Below are 22,810 nucleotides of genomic sequence, written 5' to 3'. Positions count from 1 at the left end.
CTGCGTTACCGGTGTTAGTGCGCAAAATGGATGTCATCTCGGAGAGGGTCACCGGACGGTGTGGAGATGTTTAATAACCCGAATTGGCTTCACTGACGGGCTGGAATGACCAGTTACAGACTGAAGGCACAGGGAAAATTATCTCTGCGTGACCCAAACACAGTCTTGTTATCCTTATCTGATGCCATGCAGCCTTGAAGCAGCAAATAATCATCCCCCACGAAGGAAGGAATGCAGACAGATGCTGTGGAACCTGTCTTCTGATCTCTGAATTGTGTGTACTGAAACTCAATTTCGTTTCTCTGTATGTCTTGCACATGTGGTAGAAATGACAATAAATGACTTTGACACACACACACATACATACATGCCCCCTTCCCCATGGTAAAAAAACACGATTGACTGTGATCAGATGAGCCAGACCAGCTAAGATAAGGAGAAGGAAACACCATCAGGGGAGCCATCCGCCCCGGCAGCAGCAGATCCACAGCAGCAGCCGAGGCATTCAGTATGATTTAACACTGAACTCGTTTTTGGAATTAATACATATTTACAAATATTAAGATGGAGCTGATGAAGACCACAAGCACATGATAAGTTGTGTAAAATGGAAACTCTCAACAACTTTCCTCACAACACAATAGATTAAAAAAGTCTAAATGCAAATGTGAACTATGCTAACTTGATTTGATGGATGGAGGAATCACACTTATGTGGTTTCCAGAAGTTATGTTAAATCAGAAAAAAATAAACAAGTATATGTATGTCAGATCTAAATGTTTATATGAAAACTTTTTTTTAAATTAAATTACAGGTTTTTCTCAAGAGATTGATTTTAACTGTTAAATTTATTTAGCCAAATTCATTATAAGGATGGGGAGGTGGGGAGGGGGATTCAGCACCTTGTAGCATTTTAGCTAGCTTCCCCCCCCTTTTTTTTTTCATTAAATTTGCATGATGCTGATTGGCCCAAAATTCTCAAGTTCTCCCTAGCAACCAAATGTGATTGGCTATTTAGCTGCAGTTTGGGGGCATTTTTCCCAGTGCCCAGGAGTGTAACTACTGAGTCGGTTGGAGGAAATGTATTGTTTAATGAACGACAGCTGGTGAAAAGGGTGTGTAAAAAATTGAATCCGACACATTTGTAGAAAATATTTATTGTAGTTTGTTTATTTTCCCCACTCAAAGAGAAAAGTGCCCCAGTGCCCCCATGGGTGAGCTGCTACTGGTGCCGTATAGTTTGGTCCGTGAGTAATGTACGGTCATCTCCTCAAATGATTTGAGACACATACCAGCTCTTTTCTGATCCATCCATTGAAGCACAGTTTCTCGTAACTATCAAAGCCATGAAAGACTTCTGGTACATCGGTCTATGGACACGCTGTCTGCCCGATCCCTGTAGCAGTTGGTCAGTGAAAGATGCTGCTTTGGATTTGCTTTTTTACAGTTCACAGCCTTAACTTAATGTTTTGCAATTATTCAAGAACTTGCAGGATTTTATAATTCAAGAATCCTCAGCTGAAGTTGTTTTCAATGAAGTTTGTCATTTCTATATTACATGTGATTAAATTTGATATTTGTGACATCCATGGAAACTTATGTCTCATTTACTTGTTAAGTCAGTTAGCTAAGAGAGCCTGTTGTAACTGAACTGACTGAATCACTTGTTATGAGCAGTAACATAAGTCTGTGTGACCCACACAATTAAAACAACAAAAACAAAAAATCTGAGTTCAGTCATCATTATGGAAGTTTGCAATTTCTTATTACAGAATAAATCCCCAACCCAGTGACACGTTTGGCTGAGACTCTCTTGGTCAGCTTGCTTCTCACACAAAACTCTCTGTCAGGAATCTTGGCATGACCTTTGACCCAGCTCTCACCCTGGATTCTCATGTCAGTACTCTTGTTCGCTCTTCCTCCTTCCATCTCAGGAACGTTGCTAAGCTGAGTCCCATTCTGTCCCGCTCTGAACTTGAGACAGTTATCCACACCTTCATCTCCTCACGCTTAGACTACTGTAACTTTCTCTTCACGTGTCTGAGCAGAACCTCCCTGACCCATCTACAGGTGGTTCAATTCAATTCAAGTTTTTTTATCTAGCGCCAAATCACGACAAGAGTCGTCTCAAGGCACTTCACATAATAAAACATTCCAATACAGGTCAGTTCATTAAGCCAATCAGAAAAACGTTTCCTATATAAGGAACCCAGCAAATTGCATCAAGGGGCTGCCAGTCAACTTCAGGATTCATTTCAAGATCCTGCGTGATCTTTACTCATGACAAAATAACATGAGGATATCAGTAAACAGTGTAAGATAACTTATGCTCCACACAAACACAACTCAGCTGAAAAATGTTGGTGTTGCTAGACACTTTGCTCAGTTTTATGACATTTTGTCGGACTCTGAACCAGGAAATGGCTGCAGGCAGTGAAACACAAACAGGGTTTCCCCCAGTGCTTTATAAGTCTGGCCACCCGCCCCCCTCCCCGACCCTATCGTGTCCGCTGACACGAACAGCACAACGAAACTAGAGCCCTCCATCAGCTGATACTGGTGAGACACAGCAGCGGAACGTGTGCAAATCCCCCCCCAGGAGGAGCGCTGCTGGACGGAGCGCGTGACCCCCCCCCCCGACGGCCGAATCCGCCAGGCTTAACTCATTTTCTGGGGGAAACCCTAACAAGACAAAAAAATCTGGATCAACCGGTGACTCCGCCCCTTAGCCAATCAGAGGCCAGAATCACGATGCTGGCCCGACCCAGCCTTGCCAGGTACCTCGCAGCAGGGACTAAAATTAGGGGAGAAACTAGAGGAAAAATACCAAACCACGCCCTTGAGAACAGTGGTCAGACCAAGCTGCATCAGTCTGAGTTGCTCTGAGTAGTGTTTCTGGAAAAACAGACGTATTCTGTTGGAGTTTTCCTCTCCACTCTCACTACATGCTTGCTTAATATGGGGATCACTGTAAAGTCTCAGACACAAGTCAGCGACTCCATGCAGTCTGCTGGGTTTTCTTACATAGGAATAATGAACTGATCTCAATGCACCAATAATAATGTTGAACTGGAATGAAATTAAGTGGATGCAATTTCAAGTCCAAACACTAAAGAGCCAGATAGGAAACTTTGTGTAAAGATGTTGGACTAATACTTAGCCCCTCTGTATCGTGGCCCCTTGATGGCCCCGTATTCAGAAAAATCTGCCACTGCTCTGGAATTAGCTTCAGTTAGCAGTCATTCGCTTTACATGTCAGTGATTTATTTTGGGGGACGAGGGGTCCACTAGCTGGAGGAGATCCAACAAGGAAGTCATTTGGGACCAGGAACCAGACAAGTGACAATACACTCAGTTTGTAAAATGTTAACAAAATATCACAGAGCTGAAGCAGACGACTCAGTACACAACTATCTGGGAAGGTTTTCCACCAACCCCCTTGTTTTTATTTGTTTCAATCTGTTTTTCTGTTACAATACTCAGGCATATTTCTGTGTGGATTAAATGTTTTTAGGAATCTAGAAACCTGAAACGTAACATAAAAAAATTTGACAAAAAAATTAATAAAAATGAAACAGATTTTTTATTATTTTTTATTTGTATTCCCCAATGACAACAGTGGTAACAGTTCATCTGAGCATTAAAGCTATAAAAGCCTTTACTTTACGCTAAAACCTGCAAGCTTTTGATAAGTCCGGGGGGAACAGACCATGCACATTATCAACCCAAAAAAAGAAATGAAGATTTCTGAATCTCTGCCGAAAACAAAGTTTAACTAAAAAGTCATGTGATGAGAGTAAAGAATGTAAAATAACACTTTGTTCACCCTAACTGTCTTTAAAACCTTCTAAACAGAACCAAAGAAACAAAAACAGATTAGATTACTGCTTAGGCACACACCAACAGCAGGAATGAAACCTGTTACAGAAAAACATAACACTCTGACATGCACGACCCGATTCTAGCATTTTGCTTTAGCTCATTTTTGCTGAGTGTTTCTGGAGGGCATTTATTACAACAGGCAATAATGTTCATATATGCCGGCCGTTTTCTGGTTATTAAAAGCTTGAAGTAATCAGGAATATCTGAAACGCTCATTGCATTTCAGTGTCATTTAATTATCCTTTGTTTTTCTGTCATTCTAAGAGCAGAAGGTGGTGCTGTGTGTGTGTGTTGCATTCAGCCCGTGCGTAAGATGATGTGGACTCCAGAGTCGGTAAAAACAGGACCACTCATGTCTCCCACTTTCAGAGCAAAGGAGGCGTCTTCAAAAGGTTTCTGCATCTGACCTGAAACAGAAATGTTGTGTTAGAGAAAATAATTGTCCTAGTATGTTTCACAGTTTTTCATTCTGACCTTGCATTAATGACCTGTTTTCAACGTAGGAGCTTTTCTAAGATATTTAATGGAATTTTTATTTCTCGGTATGGTTTTTAAAAGCTTATGACCATGTTATGCTGTTATTTCCTTATGAAAAACACCCCCAAAGTGTTGAAAATAGAAAAAATGCTGGAAGTGCTGCAGCGGTGTAAAACATTATCTGGTACTCTCACTGGTGCTCTTCAGCCAAGGCATCCACATGAATGTATAGCAAAAAGAGGTCTGAGTTTCGATCTCCTGAGTATGGCAAGCCAAATGAGCATTTATTCTGATATCAGGATATCAGCCAGAATTGTCATGAACATGTAAGCCATTTCTGTCCACTAGTTAACTAGTTAGCCATGTTTGTGTCAACTAGTTAAATAGTGACAGCCTAAATGTCAACTAGTTAACTAGTAAGGCCTAAATTCTCTCTAGTTAACTAGTTAAAATGTTTCATATCTTACTAGTTAACTAGTATTGCTCAGTGTGTTCACTAGTTAACTAGTGGACAGATCAATGTCCACTAGTTAACTAGTTAAAACACATTTAGTTTTTACTAGTCAACTAGTAAGGTACAAAAACTCGTACTAGCTGACTACTGAATGTAAAAATCCCACTTGTTAACTTTGCCCAATTTGGCCAGCCGCTTGAGCATTAATTCTGATATCTTGTCAACAGGTCAACTAGTTAACTAGTGAGGGTCAAACTGTACACGCTAGTTAACTAGTGAACACATTTTGACCTTCACTAGTTAACTAGTTGACACAAAAATGGCTCATTAGTTAACTAGTAAAGGCCAAAATGCATACCAGTCAGCTAGTTGAAGGTATTTGTGTCTCACTAGTTAACTAGTCAGGGTCAAAATGAGCCCACCAGTTAACTAGTGGGAGACGGAAATGTTCACTAGTTAACTAGTGAACACATTTTGGCTTCACTAGTTAACTAGGTGACACAAAATGGCTCACTAGTTAACTAGTAAAGGCCAAAATGCATACCAGTCAGCTAGTTGAAGGTTTTTGTGTCTCACTAGTTAACTAGTGATGGCCAAAATGTGCACACCAGTTAACTAGTGACAGAAGAAATGCCCACTAGTTGACTAGTGAACACATTTTGGCTTCCTAGTTAACTAGGTGACACAAAAATGGCTCACTAGTTAACTAGTAAGGGCTAAAATGCATACCAGTCAGCTAGTTGAAGGTTTTTGTGTCTCACTAGTTAACTAGTGACAGTTCAAAGTGTCCACATGTTCACTAGTGAAGGCAAAACTCCTAACTAGTTAAGTAGTTGGAGTAGGGCAGTGCCACTAGTTAACTAGTGAACCATTAATGACTCACTAGCTAGCTAGTTGATTGTAGCAGGCTCACTAGTTACCTAGTTGATGCATCCATTGTCCAAACTAGTTAACTAGTGAGGACATAAATGTATACTAGTAAACTAGTTCAAGCCTACATTCACACTAGCTAGCTAGTTGCACAGAATTCTAATTAGGAGGCAGAGAATTTCTCAAATTGAGGCTTTCTATTGGCTCACTATGTTAAAATAAAATATGAAAACCAATCACAGTGCGGAATTTTGCAAAATCCCACCCCAAACATTTGCATGCGGCACACAAGTTAACATGCTGGCCAGAGGAACCTCAGCTAGTAAACTAGTAGTGGCTTCAGTGTGACACTTACATGTAAACTTGTGAAGGCGGAACTGCTCACTAGTTAACTAGAGAGGGTACAAATGTCCACTAGTTAACTAGTGAGGTGCAAAATAAGTGTCACTAGTTCACTAGTGGGCCCCAAAACGCCCACAAGTTAACTAGTAAGGTGTGGATATGCTCACTAGTTAACTAGTGAGGTGCAGATTTGCTCACTAGTTAACTAGTGCACCATTAAGCGCCCACTAGTTAACTAGTAAGGTGCAAAAAAGCATCACTAGTTAACTAGTAAGGTGCAGATATGCTCACTAGTTAACTAGTGGGCCCCAAAACGCCAACTAGTTAACTAGTAGGGTGCGGATTTGCTCACTAGTTAACTAGTGAGGCGCAGATATGCTCACTAGTTAACTAGTGACGTGCGGATTTGCTTACTAGTTAACTAGTGAGGCGCAGATATGCTCACTAGTTAACTAGTGAGGTGCGGATTTGCTCACTAGTTAACTAGTGAGGCGCGGATTTGCTCACTAGTTAACTAGTGAGGTGCGGATTTGCTCACTAGTTAACTAGTGAGGTGCAGATATGCTCACTAGTTAACTAGTGAGGTGCGGATTTGCTCACTAGTTAACTAGTGAGGTGCAGATATGCTCACTAGTTAACTAGTGAGCATATCTGCACCTCACTAGTACCTCACTAGTTAACTAGTGAGCATATCTGCACCTCACTAGTTAACTAGTGAGGTGCGGATTTGCTCACTAGTTAACTAGTTGCATCTAAAAACACATACAAGCTGACCATTTTTGTCCACTAGTTAACTAGTGGAACAATTGAAATTTCACCAGTTTACATGTGTGGGAGTGCAGCAGCTCACTAGTTAACTAGTGCCTGAAACACAAATTATGCATATTCTAATGAGAAGGCGGGCAGAAGACTCCTGTTGGGTATAAGAATCCCACCCAGTCTAAAACGTATGTGCTGTGGCCTCACAATCTGATGGGTGTCCCTGAGCGCCAAGGCTTGCACTCATTAGTCATGGTTTGACACCTACTGGTTGGTCGTTGCGGCGGGTTCGAATCCCGCAGATGGCATTCCGCAATTGCTGTAACATTATTTATTTTCTCTTTGTGTTGTAATGTTCAAAGTTTTATTGTTTTACTGCTTTTATTCCCCCCTCCCAAATCAAGTAAAGCACCTCGTTTGGTGTCGTGTAAGGGAGATCAGTTGGCGAGTTCAAGTCCCATTGAGGAGAATTGGAATTTAGTGTGCCAGTAATTTTATTGTAGTTCATTTTTGTTTGGTATTGAAAGTTTGGTATTGAAAAAGGCTATATTAAAAATAATTATTGATATATATATATATATATATATATCTCCATCCATCCATCCATCTTCCCAAGAAATAGATCAAATGACACTGAGGGAAAAAACTGTGGTTATTTTGGAGAGGGTGCTGGCTGCAAAACCACAAAGGCGGAGCTGCACCCCGCCCATTCACGCAAACTCAGCCTAGCCCACTGACTTCCGTTTTTGTTTTCAACTTTATCGCAAACTGACCTGACCCACATGAATTACGGCTGTTACTAGTTTACAGTCGTTAATGCTATGTTCTATACTCCAATTAAACAAGATAAATATAACTTGCTACATGACAAAGACTGAATATATCTCGAAATGAAAAGGTTTCTTTTAACGAATATCTGCCTACAGCTGGTCTAATAAAAGTGGTGTACAACAGCACTTCGGTCTATTGAATGGCCTCTGGTAGTCTAGTGGTAAAATCGTCTGAGTTGGTTTTTGCTTTCCCCTCAGCTGATGCTGGTTCGATTCTCGGTGGGGTCATCAGCAGTCTATTTAGCCACATTCAATTTGTTTATATTTTAGTTGTAATGTTTCTTTTCAGCAAAATATTTATGTCGCTAAAAGTTCTTTGAATTTGGTCGTTCCTAAACAGCATTTTAGTTGAAACTCTGCTCACAAATGGACTCACACTGGCTAAATAAACGAATAAATAAATAAATAAACACATTATATGTTAAACGGTATACCAGTAAATTGTTGTAAACATAGTACTGGCAAGTGTAGCTAGAAATGAAGAAAAGAGGTTGTAAACTACCTAAAACTTACACTACTGGGAGGCGAAACAGCATGTCAACCTGACTCCATAACCACTACACCACCACATCTGTTATAAATCAAGTGGCGTTACATGTAATTGTGCTGCCCAGTGTGTCTCTGAGATGGGATGTATGGTTTATTGGCGGTGTCTCAGTAGAAGTCATTTCAGAAATAATTTGTCAGAAAATTCACAGAATATCCAGATTTGAGAACCAAGACCAGACCCGCTTCAGGGGAGGAGACCAAATTGAAGCTGAGATGGGAGGAAAATGCATGAATGAGGCTAAAAATGGCTTTGGCGTGTTTCTTATGAGGAAATGACAATATAACATGATTAAAAGTTCCAAAAGTTAGATTTTTAATTATATGGAACCTTTACAAAAACTGTTCAATTAACTTCTCAACTCCGTCCTCAATCTCGCATTTTTTAGCTACAACACCCTCTTTGGTTCCAGAATGCTATCAAGTCTGACAACTGGAAGGAATTAGACTGACTCTAATGGAATGGGCGGGGCTGATTCTGGAATGGGCGGCGCTGACTCTGGTGCAGCTCCACCTTCTGGTGCAGCTCCGCCTTTGTGGTTCTGCAGCAAGCACCACTTGTTATTTTGAGCTAGTACCAGAAGACAGTGTAACCTTTTTTAGTTCTCTCCAGTCAAAACAAAACTTTAGACTTTTTTCTTTTTTAAATTTAACAGGGAACAGCAATCAATTGAACAGGGAACTGCAACCAGTAGTCACACAACAAAATAAAATCACACAAACAAAATAAAGTTACTCTCCTTTTTTCTTGGTGTCTGAAAAGGGCAGGGAAAACCATCAGACTCCAGTCACCCATCGAATGGACTCTTCACCCTCCTGCCCTCTGGGAAGCGCTACAGGAGCCTATGGACTAAGACTACCAGGTCCCGAAACAGTTTCTTCCCCACAGCTGTCAGACTCCTAAACTCTGCCTGCTGACATAACACCCCAAACCAGCAGCACCCTACATAAACTCTGTAGAAACAAGAAAGCCCTGCAAATCGATGCAGAGCGTCGCGGGATATGCCTGACTGGTCATATATATTACCTCTCATGACACTGACCTCTGACCCTATGAACTTGTGTATGTGATGAGTTTATTTACCTTTGATAGGGAGTTATGACCTCTGATTTTGTCAAAATCCTTCAACCCGTTCAGGAGATATTGCACACAAAAGCCAAATTTTCATATATACGGCCTCACACAACCTTGACCTTTGACCCTATGAGGTTTTGTACCTCATGAGTTTATTTACCTTAGATAGGGAGTTCTCACCTGCGATTTGGTCAAAGTATTTCAACCTGTTCAGAAGATATTGCACACAAAAACCAATTTTTCATATATACGGCCTCACACGACCTTTACCTTTGACCCTATGAGGTTGTGACCTGATCAGTTTATCTACCTTTGATAGGGAGCTATCACCTCTGATTTGGTCAAAATCATTCAACCCGTTCAGGCAATTTTTGATATATATATGACCTCACACAACCTTGACCTTTGACCCTATTACATTGTGTTCCTAATCAGTTCATGTACCCTTCATAGTAATAAAATACACAGGCGAGGGTCCGACTCTCTGGAGGACGCCATGTTGGATTCTATGTTTATTTAGCTGTATTTATGGTTTTGCTGGTGGTTTTTGACTCCTTTGAAAACTGTGCAACAACACTCTTCTTCTTCCTTTTCTCGTGTGTTATTTGGCGGATGGCACTCAACATAAAAAGATGCATTTCTCAAACAATTAATGTATTGGAGCGTGAACCTGAGTCATTAATCTCATATCCTAATTTGAGAGTTACAGCTAGAGTCCAGAGAGTTTTGTTGGCTTTATGAGCATTAGTTAGTAAGGTCCTCACTTGAACAAAAAATACAGCTTGTTTGCAGTGACTTTGGTATTTACTACCCCCTATTGCCAGAAATCTACACACTTTCCCTTTAAGCGCGTTGTCTCTTTAAGACTGGTCCTGGGTGACATTGGAGTTTACAGCGAGGCCGTAGAAATTCTCTGTCTGGATATTTATTGTGGAGATTAATGGACTAAAATGGGTTGCTGCACCGTGACTGTCTTCTCCTTTTTTTGGAGAGTAAAAACTATATTTTGGTTTTTAAATGCTGCCGCTGCACCGTATTAAGAAATCATATTACTGGTTGGTTCGAAATGGGTTGAAATGTTCACATTTCTTCTTTGCTTTACATGCTGATCACTAAAGCGTGCTTTAATTAATATTGCGTTTTCGTAAAACGTAAGAGCAAACAAGGGGGATTTTAATTGACAAAAATAATAAAATCAGCACATTTCCAAGCCAACTGCGGTTAACATTGGCACGTCGGCTTGAAAAATATCTCCTTTTTGCCGTAAATAACACACATTTCATAGCTGTTGTGGGTTATTTATGTGTTCATCAGTGCTTGAGAACTGTAACTTTGGGGAGCGGGTCGTAATTGTGGGCTTTTAATGCGGTGCTGTCTGTGGCGAGGTGTTGGTAGGGTCTGATCGGAGCTGCAGCCAGAGCGTTTCTCCCGACCAGCGGCTGCTGGGAGCTGGTCCACGGTGAAGCAGCCCACGCAGCCGAACGAGGGCTTCCCGGCTCTACCTAAGAGCTGACCGCAGCGGCCCCGACGACCGCGGGCCAGCGACCCGAGAAATAACATGGGGAGTCCTGCTGCTGCCTGCTGTTGTTTGTTTTCCGTAGTAAATACCTGAATATGCAGAGACTCAACAGGTCATTCAGTTGTGTGGTATCATTCAGATGATCAAATGAAATGTTGCAACATTAATATCAGTTTACCTGATCTTGATCAATAATCACATTGATGAATTGGTGCATGAATAACTACAAACCCTGCTTCCTGCAGCAGCTTTTTCTGCTCTAGATTTATGATCTGCTATTTGTATATTTCAACGAAAAAGACGGAAATGGCATTAATTATTTAGATTTATTTGTGGATTTTTTTGTCGATGTTAACCCTGTTGTGTCTCAGTTCATGAAGCTGTTTTCAATGTTTCCCGCGATGCGAGCAGCTGATTGTGCAGCAGATGGCCGCGGACATGATCAATTTCGAAGTGCTAGTTCTGGATCAAGAGAAAGCCTGCTGTGCTGTGCCGATGATTTTATTTTGCGAGGATGGATTGAGGAAGGGGGACACACATGCTTAATTATCGACTGTCGGCAATAATCAGATTCATACTCATAAAATACTTGTTAACATGTTTTGTGTGTGTGTGTGTGTGTGTGTGTGTGTGTGTGTGCGTGTGTGTGTGTGTGTGTGTGTGTAACTCTGCCCACTAATCCGTTACGTATTTTGTTTCTTGTTGACATAAATACAAAAATTATGCAAAAGAAAAGAAGTGAAATAATGTACACAACTAAAGTGTATGATCCAGTATCGAACCCGCGACCTTCACCATTGCAGGCGAACGCGTTAGTCACTAGACCACCGGCACTAGGTGCTACATCTCCTCGCAAATTTATACCTTTAAAACACTATGAGTGCTGGAGGCTTTACAGCAACGTATGTAAAATAGAGCCTTTTTTATTATTATAAACTTGTCGCTTCCGTACAAATGTGAAACAATATATCTGACGGAGATTTCTGCGGAGTTTCTGCACTTTCCTGTCAACAGAAACAGACATGCTGTCTGCCGCTGCCTTCCGCCTCCAGGCTTTTTCAGACTAATAACTGAAAACTAAAGACTGCACACGTTAACTGAACAAAGATTACAGCAATACACCACAACTTTCTCGCTACAAATATCGTCAAAACATATTTATGTGCTCAAACGATCTTAGTTTATCAAATTTTCTCTTAGAACAGCCTGAACAGAGTCCGCCATACTTTCTCTGTTTCTCAGTCCTACATGGACCAATCACATAGCTGTTCTGCATTTCTTCATTTGCATGTAAAGGCCGGATTTGCTCACTAGCTAACTAGTGAGCAGTACAGCGGTCGAACTAGTTAACATGTTACACAGAATGCCAGCCAAGTGTGTATTTATTCAAATTCCACAAATTTACTAGTTTTAGGGGCATTTTTCTGCAGCTAGTTAACTAGTGACAGTGTTTTGTGTTCACTACTTAACATGTAAGGCTCAGTTTGCCCTCTATAAGCTAGTGAGAAAAAATTATAATGCAGATATGCTCACTAGTTAACTAGTGAGTGCTTCCTGTCCCATTACAAGTGAACTAGAAAGGCCAAATATGTCAACTAGTTAACTAGTGAAGGTAAATTTGTCACTAGTTAACTAGTAAGAACACATTTTTACATAACAAGTAAACTAGATTGCTCCAAAAACAGCAACTAGTGTGCGTCTTGTGCGCACTAGTTAACTAGTGAGCATATCTGCACCTCACTAGTTAACTAGTGAGCATATCTGCACCTCACTAGTTAACTAGTGAGCAAATCCGCACCTCACTAGTTAACTAGTGAGCAAATCCGCACCTCACTAGTTAACTAGTGAGCAAATCCGCACCTCACTAGTTAACTAGTGAGCAAATCCGCACTTCACTAGTTAACTAGTGAGCAAATCCGCGCCTCACTAGTTAGCTAGTAAGCAAATCCGCACTTCACTAGTTAACTAGTGAGCATATATGTGCCTCACTAGTTAACTAGTGAGCAAATCCGCACCCTACTAGTTAACTAGTTGGCGTTTTGGGGCCCACTAGTTAACTAGTGAGCATATCTGCACTTTACAAGTTAACTAGTGATGCTTTTTTGCACCTTACTAGTTAACTAGTGGGTGCTTTAGGGCACACTAGTTAACTAGTGAGCAAATCTGCACCTCACTAGTTAACTAGTGAGCAAATCCGCACATCACTAGTTAACTAGTGAGCATATCTGTGCCTCACTAGTTAACTAGTGAGCAAATCCGCACCCTACTAGTTAACATGTTGACATTTTGGGGCCCACTAGTTAACTAGTGAGCATATCTGCACTTTACAAGTTAACTAGTGATGCTTTTTTGCACCTTACTAGTTAACTAGTGGGCGCTTTAGGGCGCACTAGTTAACTAGTGAGCAAATCTGCACCTCACTAGTTAACTAGTGAGCATATCCGCACCTTACTAGTTAACTTGTGGGCGATTTGGGGCCCACTAGTGAACTAGTGACACTTATTTTGCACCTCACTAGTTAACTAGTGGACATTTGTACCCTCTCTAGTTAACTAGTGAGCAGTTCTGCCTTCACAAGTTTACATGTAAGTGTCACACTGAAGCCACTACTAGTTCACTAGCTGAGGTTCCTCTGGCCAGCATGCTAACTTGTGTGCCGCATGCAAATGTTTGGGGTGGGATTTTACGAAATTCCGCACTGTGATTGGTTGTCATATTTTATTTTGACACAGGGAGCCAATAGAGAGTCTTAATTTGAGAAATTCTCCGCCTCCTAATTAGAATTCTGCGCAACTAGCTAGCTAGTGTGAATGTAGACTTGAACTAGTTTACTAGTATACATTTATGTCCTCACTAGTTAACTAGTTTGGACAATGGATGCATCAACTAGGTAACTAGTGAGCCTGCTGCCATCAACTAGCTAGCTAGTGAGCCATTAATGGTTCACTAGTTAACTAGTGGCACTGACCTACTCCAACTAGTTAACTAGTTAGGAGTTAAGCCTTCACTAGTTAACTAGTGTGCACATTTTGGCCATCAATAGTTAACTAGTGAGACACAAAAAACCTTCAACTAGCTGACTGGTATGCACTTTGGCCTTTACTAGTTAACTAGTGAGCCATTTATGTGACAACTAGTTAACTAGTGAAGCCAAAATGTGTTCACTAGTTAACTAGTGCACATTTATGTCTACCACAAGTTAACTAGTGTGCACATTTTGGCCATCACTAGTTAACTAGTGAGACACAAAAACCTTCAACTAGCTGACTGGTATGCATTTTGGTCTTTACTAGTTAACTAGTGAGCCATTTATGTGTCAACTAGTTAACTAGTGAAGCCAAAATATGTTCACTAGTTAACTAGTGCGCATTTATCTCTACCACAAGTTAACTAGTGTGCACATTTTGACCCTCACTAGTTAACTAGTGAGACAAATACCTTCAAGTAGCTGACTGCTATGCATTTCTGCTTTTACTAGTTAACTAGTGAGCAGTTTTTGTGTCAACTAGTTAACTACTGAAGCCTAAATGTGTTCACTAGTTAACTAGTGCGCATTTCTGCTGTCACTAGTTAACTAATGGGCACATTTTCACCCTCGATATTTAACTAGTTGACACAAACATGTCTAACTAGTTAACTAGTGGACAGAAATGGCTTACATGTTCATGACAATTCTGGCTGATATCCTGATATCAGAATAAATGCTCATTTGGCTTGCCATACCTGAGTGCCTCAGACCTCTTTTTCCTATACCCCCAAAGTGTTTTTTGGCTTCACACGTGCATTTTCCTGACTCAGCTGCTTCTTTCCTTCAGCTCTGCACATTTTGCTAAGCTAATTCATTCAGCTGCATGGGTCGTTGATGCATCATCATGGCAAGCTCCCCATCCAGGGAGTCTCGAGTCTGGATTCCTCCTGCCCTGGACTTTAAACACTAAAGCCCAGTCTCTCCATGTACCGAACAGGGAGTTTAATCTCCACAGTTGTAAAGAAGTGATTTCTTTCTTATCTAGTCTGCACTTTAAATAATGCCTAGAACCCCAGATGGATCTGTGTCTGCGAGGTAACAGGGTCCCCATCCACTGTTCCTGAAGAAGAGTTTATTCAGCAGAAATTGTTGGATTTTACATTAGGAGCTCTTCAAACCTGAGCGAGAATGCGAGTGTGATTTCTCAGACTGCTTGTTGAACCACCGCCAGTACCAGAGTGGGTTTTCAGACGGATTACTTATTCAAACTGGTACTGATCCAACATTAAAAACACCCGATGGATAGGCCAGAACGGTGAGTACATCTAAAATGCTAAACGCTAGCTGAATGGTTGTAAACCAGGACTGATTCACTCTAGCTGCATTTACTCCATTTGAGTGGTGTGTGTGTGTGTGTGTGAGATCCTCTAAAGCCGGGTGTACACTGTGCGACCTTTTCACTTTTTTGAGCCGATTTTCCACTCGTGCGAGAATCCACGAGATCGGGGCGAGTTTTGCGCCGAGCGTCGTGTAGTGTACAGGGGGTTACGAGAGAGGATTAACACCACGTGACCAGCTACCGATCAGCAATCGTGAGCTCGCACAAACTTCTGGCGTGTTTAATATTTTGCTCGTCCCTCGTGAGGGTATCCGCACTGTCGAAGCGGCGCTGCGAGCCGCTGCGACCCAAAAAGTATCAGAACCGCTCACGGCGCATGCGCAGTCCTGCATCAACACCGCTCGCCCGCTATTTCCCTAATAACACACGTTCGTTTTTATTTCTACACGTTTTTTACTCACAAAGAATGTCAAGAAAGCGTGTTTGTCGTGTTCATGTCAAATTAAACTGATCACAAAACACAGATTTACTTTCTTTATTTCGTTTTCCTCATCCAACCCCCATAAATCCGTGTGTCCTCCTGCAGCACTCCCGAAGGACAACAGGCAAGACAAAAACGTCTGACGTGTTGAGTAAAAACTGCTATTTTTAGCATATTTTTGGGTCCGATGTGTTGCTACCAGATGTACAGTGTGAGCAGTCAGGTCGCATCCGAGAACTGGGTCGTGCAGTGTGAGCGCATGACACGTGAGCTCTGCCCTGTGAGGAAGTCGTACAGTTTGAGCTGAAGCTGAGTGCTACGAGTGAAAAAGTCGCACAGTGTACGCCCGGCTTAACCCAGGATTATCCGGGGGTTGGGTGGGACTTGGCCTCTGGGTCTGTAGCTGTGCACTATTGTGGAATTTATATGGGGAGAGGTGTAGTTTCATCAAATCCAAGTGTCTTAGCTTGGCTCATAAAAATAACATATTTAATAAAAAAAAAATAAGGCATCTCAATTGTGCCAATTTTGTCATCTATCTTTGCTCTGGAAGGTGTAACATAGCATGATGCAGGCCCTTTCAGTGTGTAAATATCAACAGACCACTAATTAATACAAATTTGATCAACATTCACACACCCGCCAGGGTTCTACAGAAAAAATAAAACATTTGATAGTTTCTGCCTGCCGTTGCATTTGGTGTCTCGTTCCCTTTTACTTGTTATAAATGAGTTTTTATTTTTCCACACAAAAAGCTGTGTTTTCTGATTATTTTAAGTTTACAATCTGAAACAAATAAGACTTCCAAAACATCTTGGTCTCTATAAACCAGTTTCTTTCATCTACAGACAGTTATATTAAGACTTTCAGAAAAATCTTCACTTTGATTTTATTGTTACTTCAGACTTATTAGAGGAAAACTTTTTGGGGTATTACAGTTAAAAGCAAAACTATAACACCGGGAGAAGGTGTTGGTTTTAGTAAATAACCAAGTTAAGTGTTGAACCTGTCCCTTGCTCTCACACACACTCGATGTTTAAAAAAATAATAAAAATCTACACAAACATTTATCCTGGGAACAAAGTCCAACTGATCCGAATGGCTACAAATCTAAACAGAGAACTAAACTGAATAGTCCGACCCAGATCGTGATGTTTTAATACCTCTGCCAAACAGTCCGAGATCACCACCGTTCTTGGCTGAGCTGCAGTCGCTGAACTGTGAAGCTAAGGACTCAAACGATTCATGTCCAGACTTGATCTGTTCTATGTACTCTGAGCAGGAAAAAAGGACATGAAACGATCAGACTTCTGCAGAGTGACACCTCCGTTCCTCTTCTGCTTGGTCTAACTTACTCTGAATGAACTCCAAGGCCTCATCTTTAGTTCGTGTAATATTTTGTTCCCGCCAAGAAGATGGACGACGCGACTGATTATGTTTCACCAGGAGGTGAGAGCAGCGGACCTGTAAGAAAAACACAAAAATGGCCGAGAACTTTCATCGAAAGAGCTAATCATCAATCACCTGACCCATTAAGGATCCATTTTATTTTTCATACTAAGCATTAAGCACTGAACACATGAAATCAAAAGCATTTTGAAAGAAGCAGTTATAGAAGATGACTGAAAAGTTTATGCATCATTTTTCCATAAACAGCCTGTCTTGTCAAAGTCAGTTATTCAGTGCGTTTACATGCAGCCAGTAACCCTTTTAAAACCCGAATATTCACAATAACCCGGTTCCGCAGGTCCTTGTAAACACCACCAGAAACCCGGATATGCTCATAACCGGGTTTTTAAAAACCCGGTTACTACACCTGGGGTAACCCTTTTCTAACCCGAATGTTTGGTCGTGTAAATGCATACCGGGATATCCCCATCAAAGCGTGTGTTCTGCGCATGCTCTGTTCGCAAGGAATCTTGGTCTTTTGAGTAGCGAGACGTCTTGTATGCGCCAGAACACCAGAAGTAAACAAGTTGGGAGCAACATGGCGAGTCGTGGCACAGCACCACACTTTGAGTGACGAGGAAACTAAAGCGCAAACAAACACGGTCGCTATCTCTTCCGAACTGGGAAAAATTTTGTTGTTTTCACGGATACCAGAACAAGAAGAACCGGAAATGATGCATATTGCATCTGGACGTAGTCCACACGTCCTGACGCTGCCCCAACGTCCGCATTTACATCGGGTTATGCAAGTTAGGGGTAACTCGTGCTTGTAAACGGGTTATTCTGAACAACTCAGAAACCCGAATGCCGACCTTAACCCGATCATAACCCGGATATTGGCTGCATGTAAACGTACTCATTGTGCAGCCAAACTGATTCAACTAATCAGGATTATTTCATATTCAGTCACAGAAAACATACTTCAGCATTTTCTAAACTGTTGAATAAAACAGATCCTCCATATCAGTCTCTTTGATGGGTACTTTAAACCAGCAACACAAACTTGGAAGTATTCAACTGAAAACAAATTTCCTTATGTTTTGTTTTTGCCAAGTTTATTTTAAATGTCACATTTCCTGTTAAATAGTAGAAAAAAAATCCAACTTGTGTAATTAAAGTTTATTGTTGTTGTTATTGCAACACCTTATCTGGCTCTCCACGGCCGTCTCCCACTGGACGTTCCCACTGGCTGGCATTGGTGATGTGATTAAAGTAGTAAACCTTGCCTGCAAGAGAAAAAACCCCATAAATGTTTAAATTTCAACGTGCATCTATATTTTTATTACAAAGGTTACAAGAAAAGACAAAAATGAATAGTTATTGCTCACTTAAACCATTAATAAACAATTTTGTAAAGAGAAAAATGCAAAATACTTTATGTTTATGTATTTAGCAGACGCTTTTGTCCAAAGCGACTTACAAGTGATAATCGGCATGTTGCCCTTGAGGCTAACAACAACAAAAACAACAACTTGACATCAAGACCACAGAGAAAATATAAAAATAAGCAAAGTTTTAATCTGTGCATAAAATTTTATTTTGTTTCTTCTCTTTTTCATCACTTCCTTCTCCATTCTGCTCTTGCAGCCATACTGCATTTCCCCTGGGATCCACTAACTATCTATTTTTTTTTATTCGGTTTCTTGTTCCCTTTCCTCCACATTTTTAATCGCAACTTTTACTTTGATCATTCCATTCCATTCCATTCCATTTATTTGATAAAGCACATTTAAAAACAGCATGTGAGCTGACCAAAGTGCTGTACAGGGGTAAAAACATATAAGGTTAAAAGAATAATATAAAAGAATAAAACAACTAGAGCAAAACACAAAGAACCAACAATGAGAAGTCAATAAAATCAGTAAAAGAACAGTGTAAATAAACCATCGATAAAATAGCTAGGTAGTAAAAGCAAGAGAATAAAAGTAAGTCTTTAAGTGAGACTTAAAAACCCCAATGGAGGAGGAGAGTCTGATATGCAGCGGGAGATCATTCCAGAGTTTTGGAGCGCAGACAGAAAAAGCTCGTTCACCACGGGTTTTGCAGCGTTGACGGGGAATCTTTAATAGGTGTAGGTCACCTGAACGGAGAGTCCTGCCTGGCACATAAGGAGTGAGTAACTCGGATATGTAGGGTGGTGCTAAGCCATTCAGTGCCTTAAAAACAAACAATAAAATTTTAAAACGTATACGGTAGTGCACAGGAAGCCAGTGAAGTCTTGCTAAAATGGGAGTGATGTGCTGCCGACGGCCAGTATTGGTCAGAAATCTTGCTGTCGCATTTTGTATCAGCTGAAGGCGAGATAATGCGGCTTTTGAAATGCCAAACAGAATTGCATTGGAGTAGTCCAACCTTGAGGTGATCATATTTTACGATATTTAAAAAAAACATTTTTGTCCAAATGAAGAGCCTTCTTATTTTTATCTTGAGAGGTGCTGAATAAAATATTGTTCCTTCTTTCTTCCTTTAACTATATTGTACATTTCTATTTTCTGCATGCTGACTGAACCTTTGAGATCCAGCTGTAAATCCAGATTAAGACAGAGGATGCCAAAATAAACAAATAAATAAGTAAACGAGTGGGAAAACAACAGCTTCTTTCTCACATTTGAACATTTTTTTGTTTCTATTATTGACATGAACGTTTACTATCTATGCAGGAGACTTGTGCCTTTGCCAGAATTAAAAACATACATAAATTGCTCAAAATGATCTAAAATGCCATTGTGATTTCACTATTTTCAGCTAGTTTCAACACTTTTTAAAAATGAAATGAATTAAAATCTCAAAAGTGCCAAATGCGATTCAAGCCTTTCAAATTATTTCAAGCATTCCTATGAAGTGTTGACTTTGTGGTCACGTGTGCTCCCAGCAGAAAGGAGCGTCTCTGGTCTCTTCTGAGTCTCGCGCTGTTTTTTTTTAACAAACTTTATTTGTTTTTGTCACAAATACATAGTCACACTAACAAACATACATCAAATATACACACGAACAGACATCAGCTCATTAATCAACAAGAGGCACATAACAGATAATACAACCTTCCAAAAGGTACATTTTGTGATTGTTTTTGTTATACAGGGTCAATCAGAAATAAACATTAAAGACTTATTAAAGTGAGTTCTGCCTTCTTATTTACAATTAACTTTATGGTGTTAACATATGAATGGAAGTCATTTAAGAAAACGCAAAAGTTAGGGAGAGATTTGGAGACCCTCGCTTTATGTATATGAAATTTCCCTAAAAGAAGCATTAAATTAATTATAAAACTTAACCTTTTATCATTACATTCAAACTTGATAATAACATCCTTAGATCTGATTTGGATAGTGTGTTTGGATTTAATCATAATGAAATTTTCCATATCTTTCCAAAATCCAGATGAGAGAGGACAATTATAAAATAAGTGTATGATAGTCTCTGAACCAGTATGACAAAAGGTACATTTCTCATCCAGATCCTTGAACAATGATAATTTTTTGTTACATGGATAAATATTGTGTAAAATTTTGAAATTAAGTTCCCATATCTTGTTTGAAATACAGTATTGAAAGTGAACCATCCATGCTTTCTTCCAATTTATATCAAACTGTGTGTTCCAGAAAAACGTTCCTTTGGGTGCCACTGTATCAGAACAACATAAAACCTTCCTTATATGCTGATTTGAACATTTCTTGTCTAATAAATCAATACCCCCAACTTTTAGAGATGGCATCTGCAAACTAAATCTGATAAACAAAGTGTGCTCTCATTAACTCAACTATGCCTGAAGAAATGGCTCTCATGACCGAGGCAAATTCTCTGTATTTCACTGGAAAGTCCTTAGTTTTCAAAAAGTTTTCATAGGTATAAAGGCTTCCGTTATCATCAAATAAATCCGCGGCAAAAATGATGCCTTTCTCAACCCAATTCATTTTGTATAAGCTTTTGTTGTTTATGGTAATATTACCATTATTCCATAATATTTCTTTGTGTGGGGAGAAATTATGTGTATGGCATAATTTCCACGCACGTAAAGCCTGCTGGTGAAACATTGAAAGTTTCACTGGTAATTTAGAAATAATAAAGTTGCAACGTAACAGAAAATTTAAACCCCCTACCATTTTAAATAGGTTGTGTGGAATAAAATTCCATAAAGATTCTGGCATTTCTAGACATTTTTTAATCCATTTGACTTTAAAGGTGTTGTTTAAGTGGAAAAAATTTAAGAGTTCTAAGTTCCCCCTTGCTCTTTCCAGATAGAGTATGTCTTTTTTTAGATGATGATACCTGTTCTTCCAGACAAAGTTTACAAATAAACTGTTAATTTCTTTACAAGTTGCATCATTAACATGAAGGGAGAGGGTGGGATATACTAACCTTGATATGCCTTCCGCTTTTGTTAACAACACCCCGCCAAAAATAGAGAGGTCCCTTTGCAGCCACATATTAAGAATCAAATGAGTTTTTTTAATCCTTGATTGCAGATTTAATGTTTGTCTCATCATTTTGTCTTTTATTATGTGAATTCCTAAATATCTAACAGTTTGTTTGATGGGAATATTGAACATATATTGGTCATTGGTTTCATACAAACATAAAATTTCACTTTTATAACATTTAGCTTCAGTCCTGAAGCTTCTGAAAATTCTCGTATTGCATGTAGAGCATTTGGTATCTGTGATTTATCTCTAAGAAACAAGACTGTGTCATCTGCCAATTGGGACATCTTAACTTCTTTATTAAAAATTTCTAAACCATGAATATTTGGATTGTGTGAAATATTTAAAAACAACAGTTCAGCGGCAATCAGAAACAAAAAGCAAGACATTGGGCAGCCCTGTCGTACACCTCTTAATATTGGAAACCTCCCAGACATCTGTGGATATAAAATTATTGAGCTGTTTATATCTTTATAAAGCATTTCAATAACACTAATAAACGACTCTCCGAACCCTAACATTTGAAGTGTTTGTAAAATGAAGGTGTGTTCAATCGAATCAAATGCCTTATAAAAGTCAAGGAAAATCATCAAAGCATTTGAGTTTATAAAATGTGAATAATCGATTAGATCCAACACTAGTCTAATATTAGAGCTAATGTGACGTTTGGGAAGAAATCCGTTCTGGTTTTCACTTATTATCTCACCTAAATCCTTTTTAGTCTTTTCGCATACACCAAAGATAAAATTTTGTAATCAACATTTAAAAGTGAGATAGGTCTCCAATTTTCTATTTTTAAAGGATCTTTGTCTGTCTTAGGGAGCAGAGTTATAAGACCTTGTTTCATAGTTGTTGTGTCTCGCGCTGTTTTGCACGTAAGGCATCTGGGCGGGGTGACGTAATGCAAGGCCCTGCAGCCGAACTGAATGAATTAGCATTTAGCAAACACGAAACGACACCACTACACAACAGTCACAAGCTGCAAGTAAGAAAACGACGTTCTGCACGAATCCGCGCATCGCTAATTAGAAAAACTTATTTCAAATTTCCCATAACTGTTTCTTTCCACACCACAATGCACACGCTGCTAGCAAGTAGGCTAAGTTTACAACACACCATTTATAAAGACGAAAAGCTCTTTTTTCCTTCAGCAGTTTATGTTTGAATACCTGAACTACGGCTCATTCTCTTCTCCCATCCAGTCGGTAAATCCTCCTCCTCTGACATATTAGTTTTCTGCAGCAGAGCTTCCAATTACAATTCAATGCCTCAACGATGCAACAGAGAGGCGTTTGGGCTAATCTATGCGACAGTTGTCGATTGTTTACGGCACACGTTGTTTTCGGTGTACAGTCCGCCCTCTCTTCTCATGCCTACAAGCATGCCAGTCATTTGTTG

General features: G+C 39.9%; 1 protein-coding gene across 1 annotated transcript; it reads right to left on the bottom strand.

Annotated features, from left to right (window-relative positions):
- Window positions 1-3,564: 3,564 nt before the first annotated feature.
- Window positions 3,565-22,762, bottom strand: pin1 (peptidylprolyl cis/trans isomerase, NIMA-interacting 1). The gene is made up of 5 exons (XM_054743639.2): window positions 22,582-22,762; window positions 18,135-18,217; window positions 16,898-17,006; window positions 16,706-16,816; window positions 3,565-4,289 (listed from the first exon to the last, which is right to left on the bottom strand). Exons 1-5 carry the CDS (start codon window positions 22,637-22,639, stop codon window positions 4,180-4,182), a joined length of 471 nt encoding a protein of 156 aa, XP_054599614.1. The 5' UTR covers window positions 22,640-22,762; the 3' UTR covers window positions 3,565-4,179.
- Window positions 22,763-22,810: the final 48 nt, after the last annotated feature.

The sequence above is a fragment of the Nothobranchius furzeri genome, chromosome 4 (assembly GCF_043380555.1).
Source record: "Nothobranchius furzeri strain GRZ-AD chromosome 4, NfurGRZ-RIMD1, whole genome shotgun sequence".
NCBI lineage: Eukaryota > Metazoa > Chordata > Actinopteri > Cyprinodontiformes > Nothobranchiidae > Nothobranchius > Nothobranchius furzeri.
The sequence above is the reverse complement of the archived record's forward strand: the minus strand, read 5'-3'. Positions and strand labels throughout refer to the sequence as shown.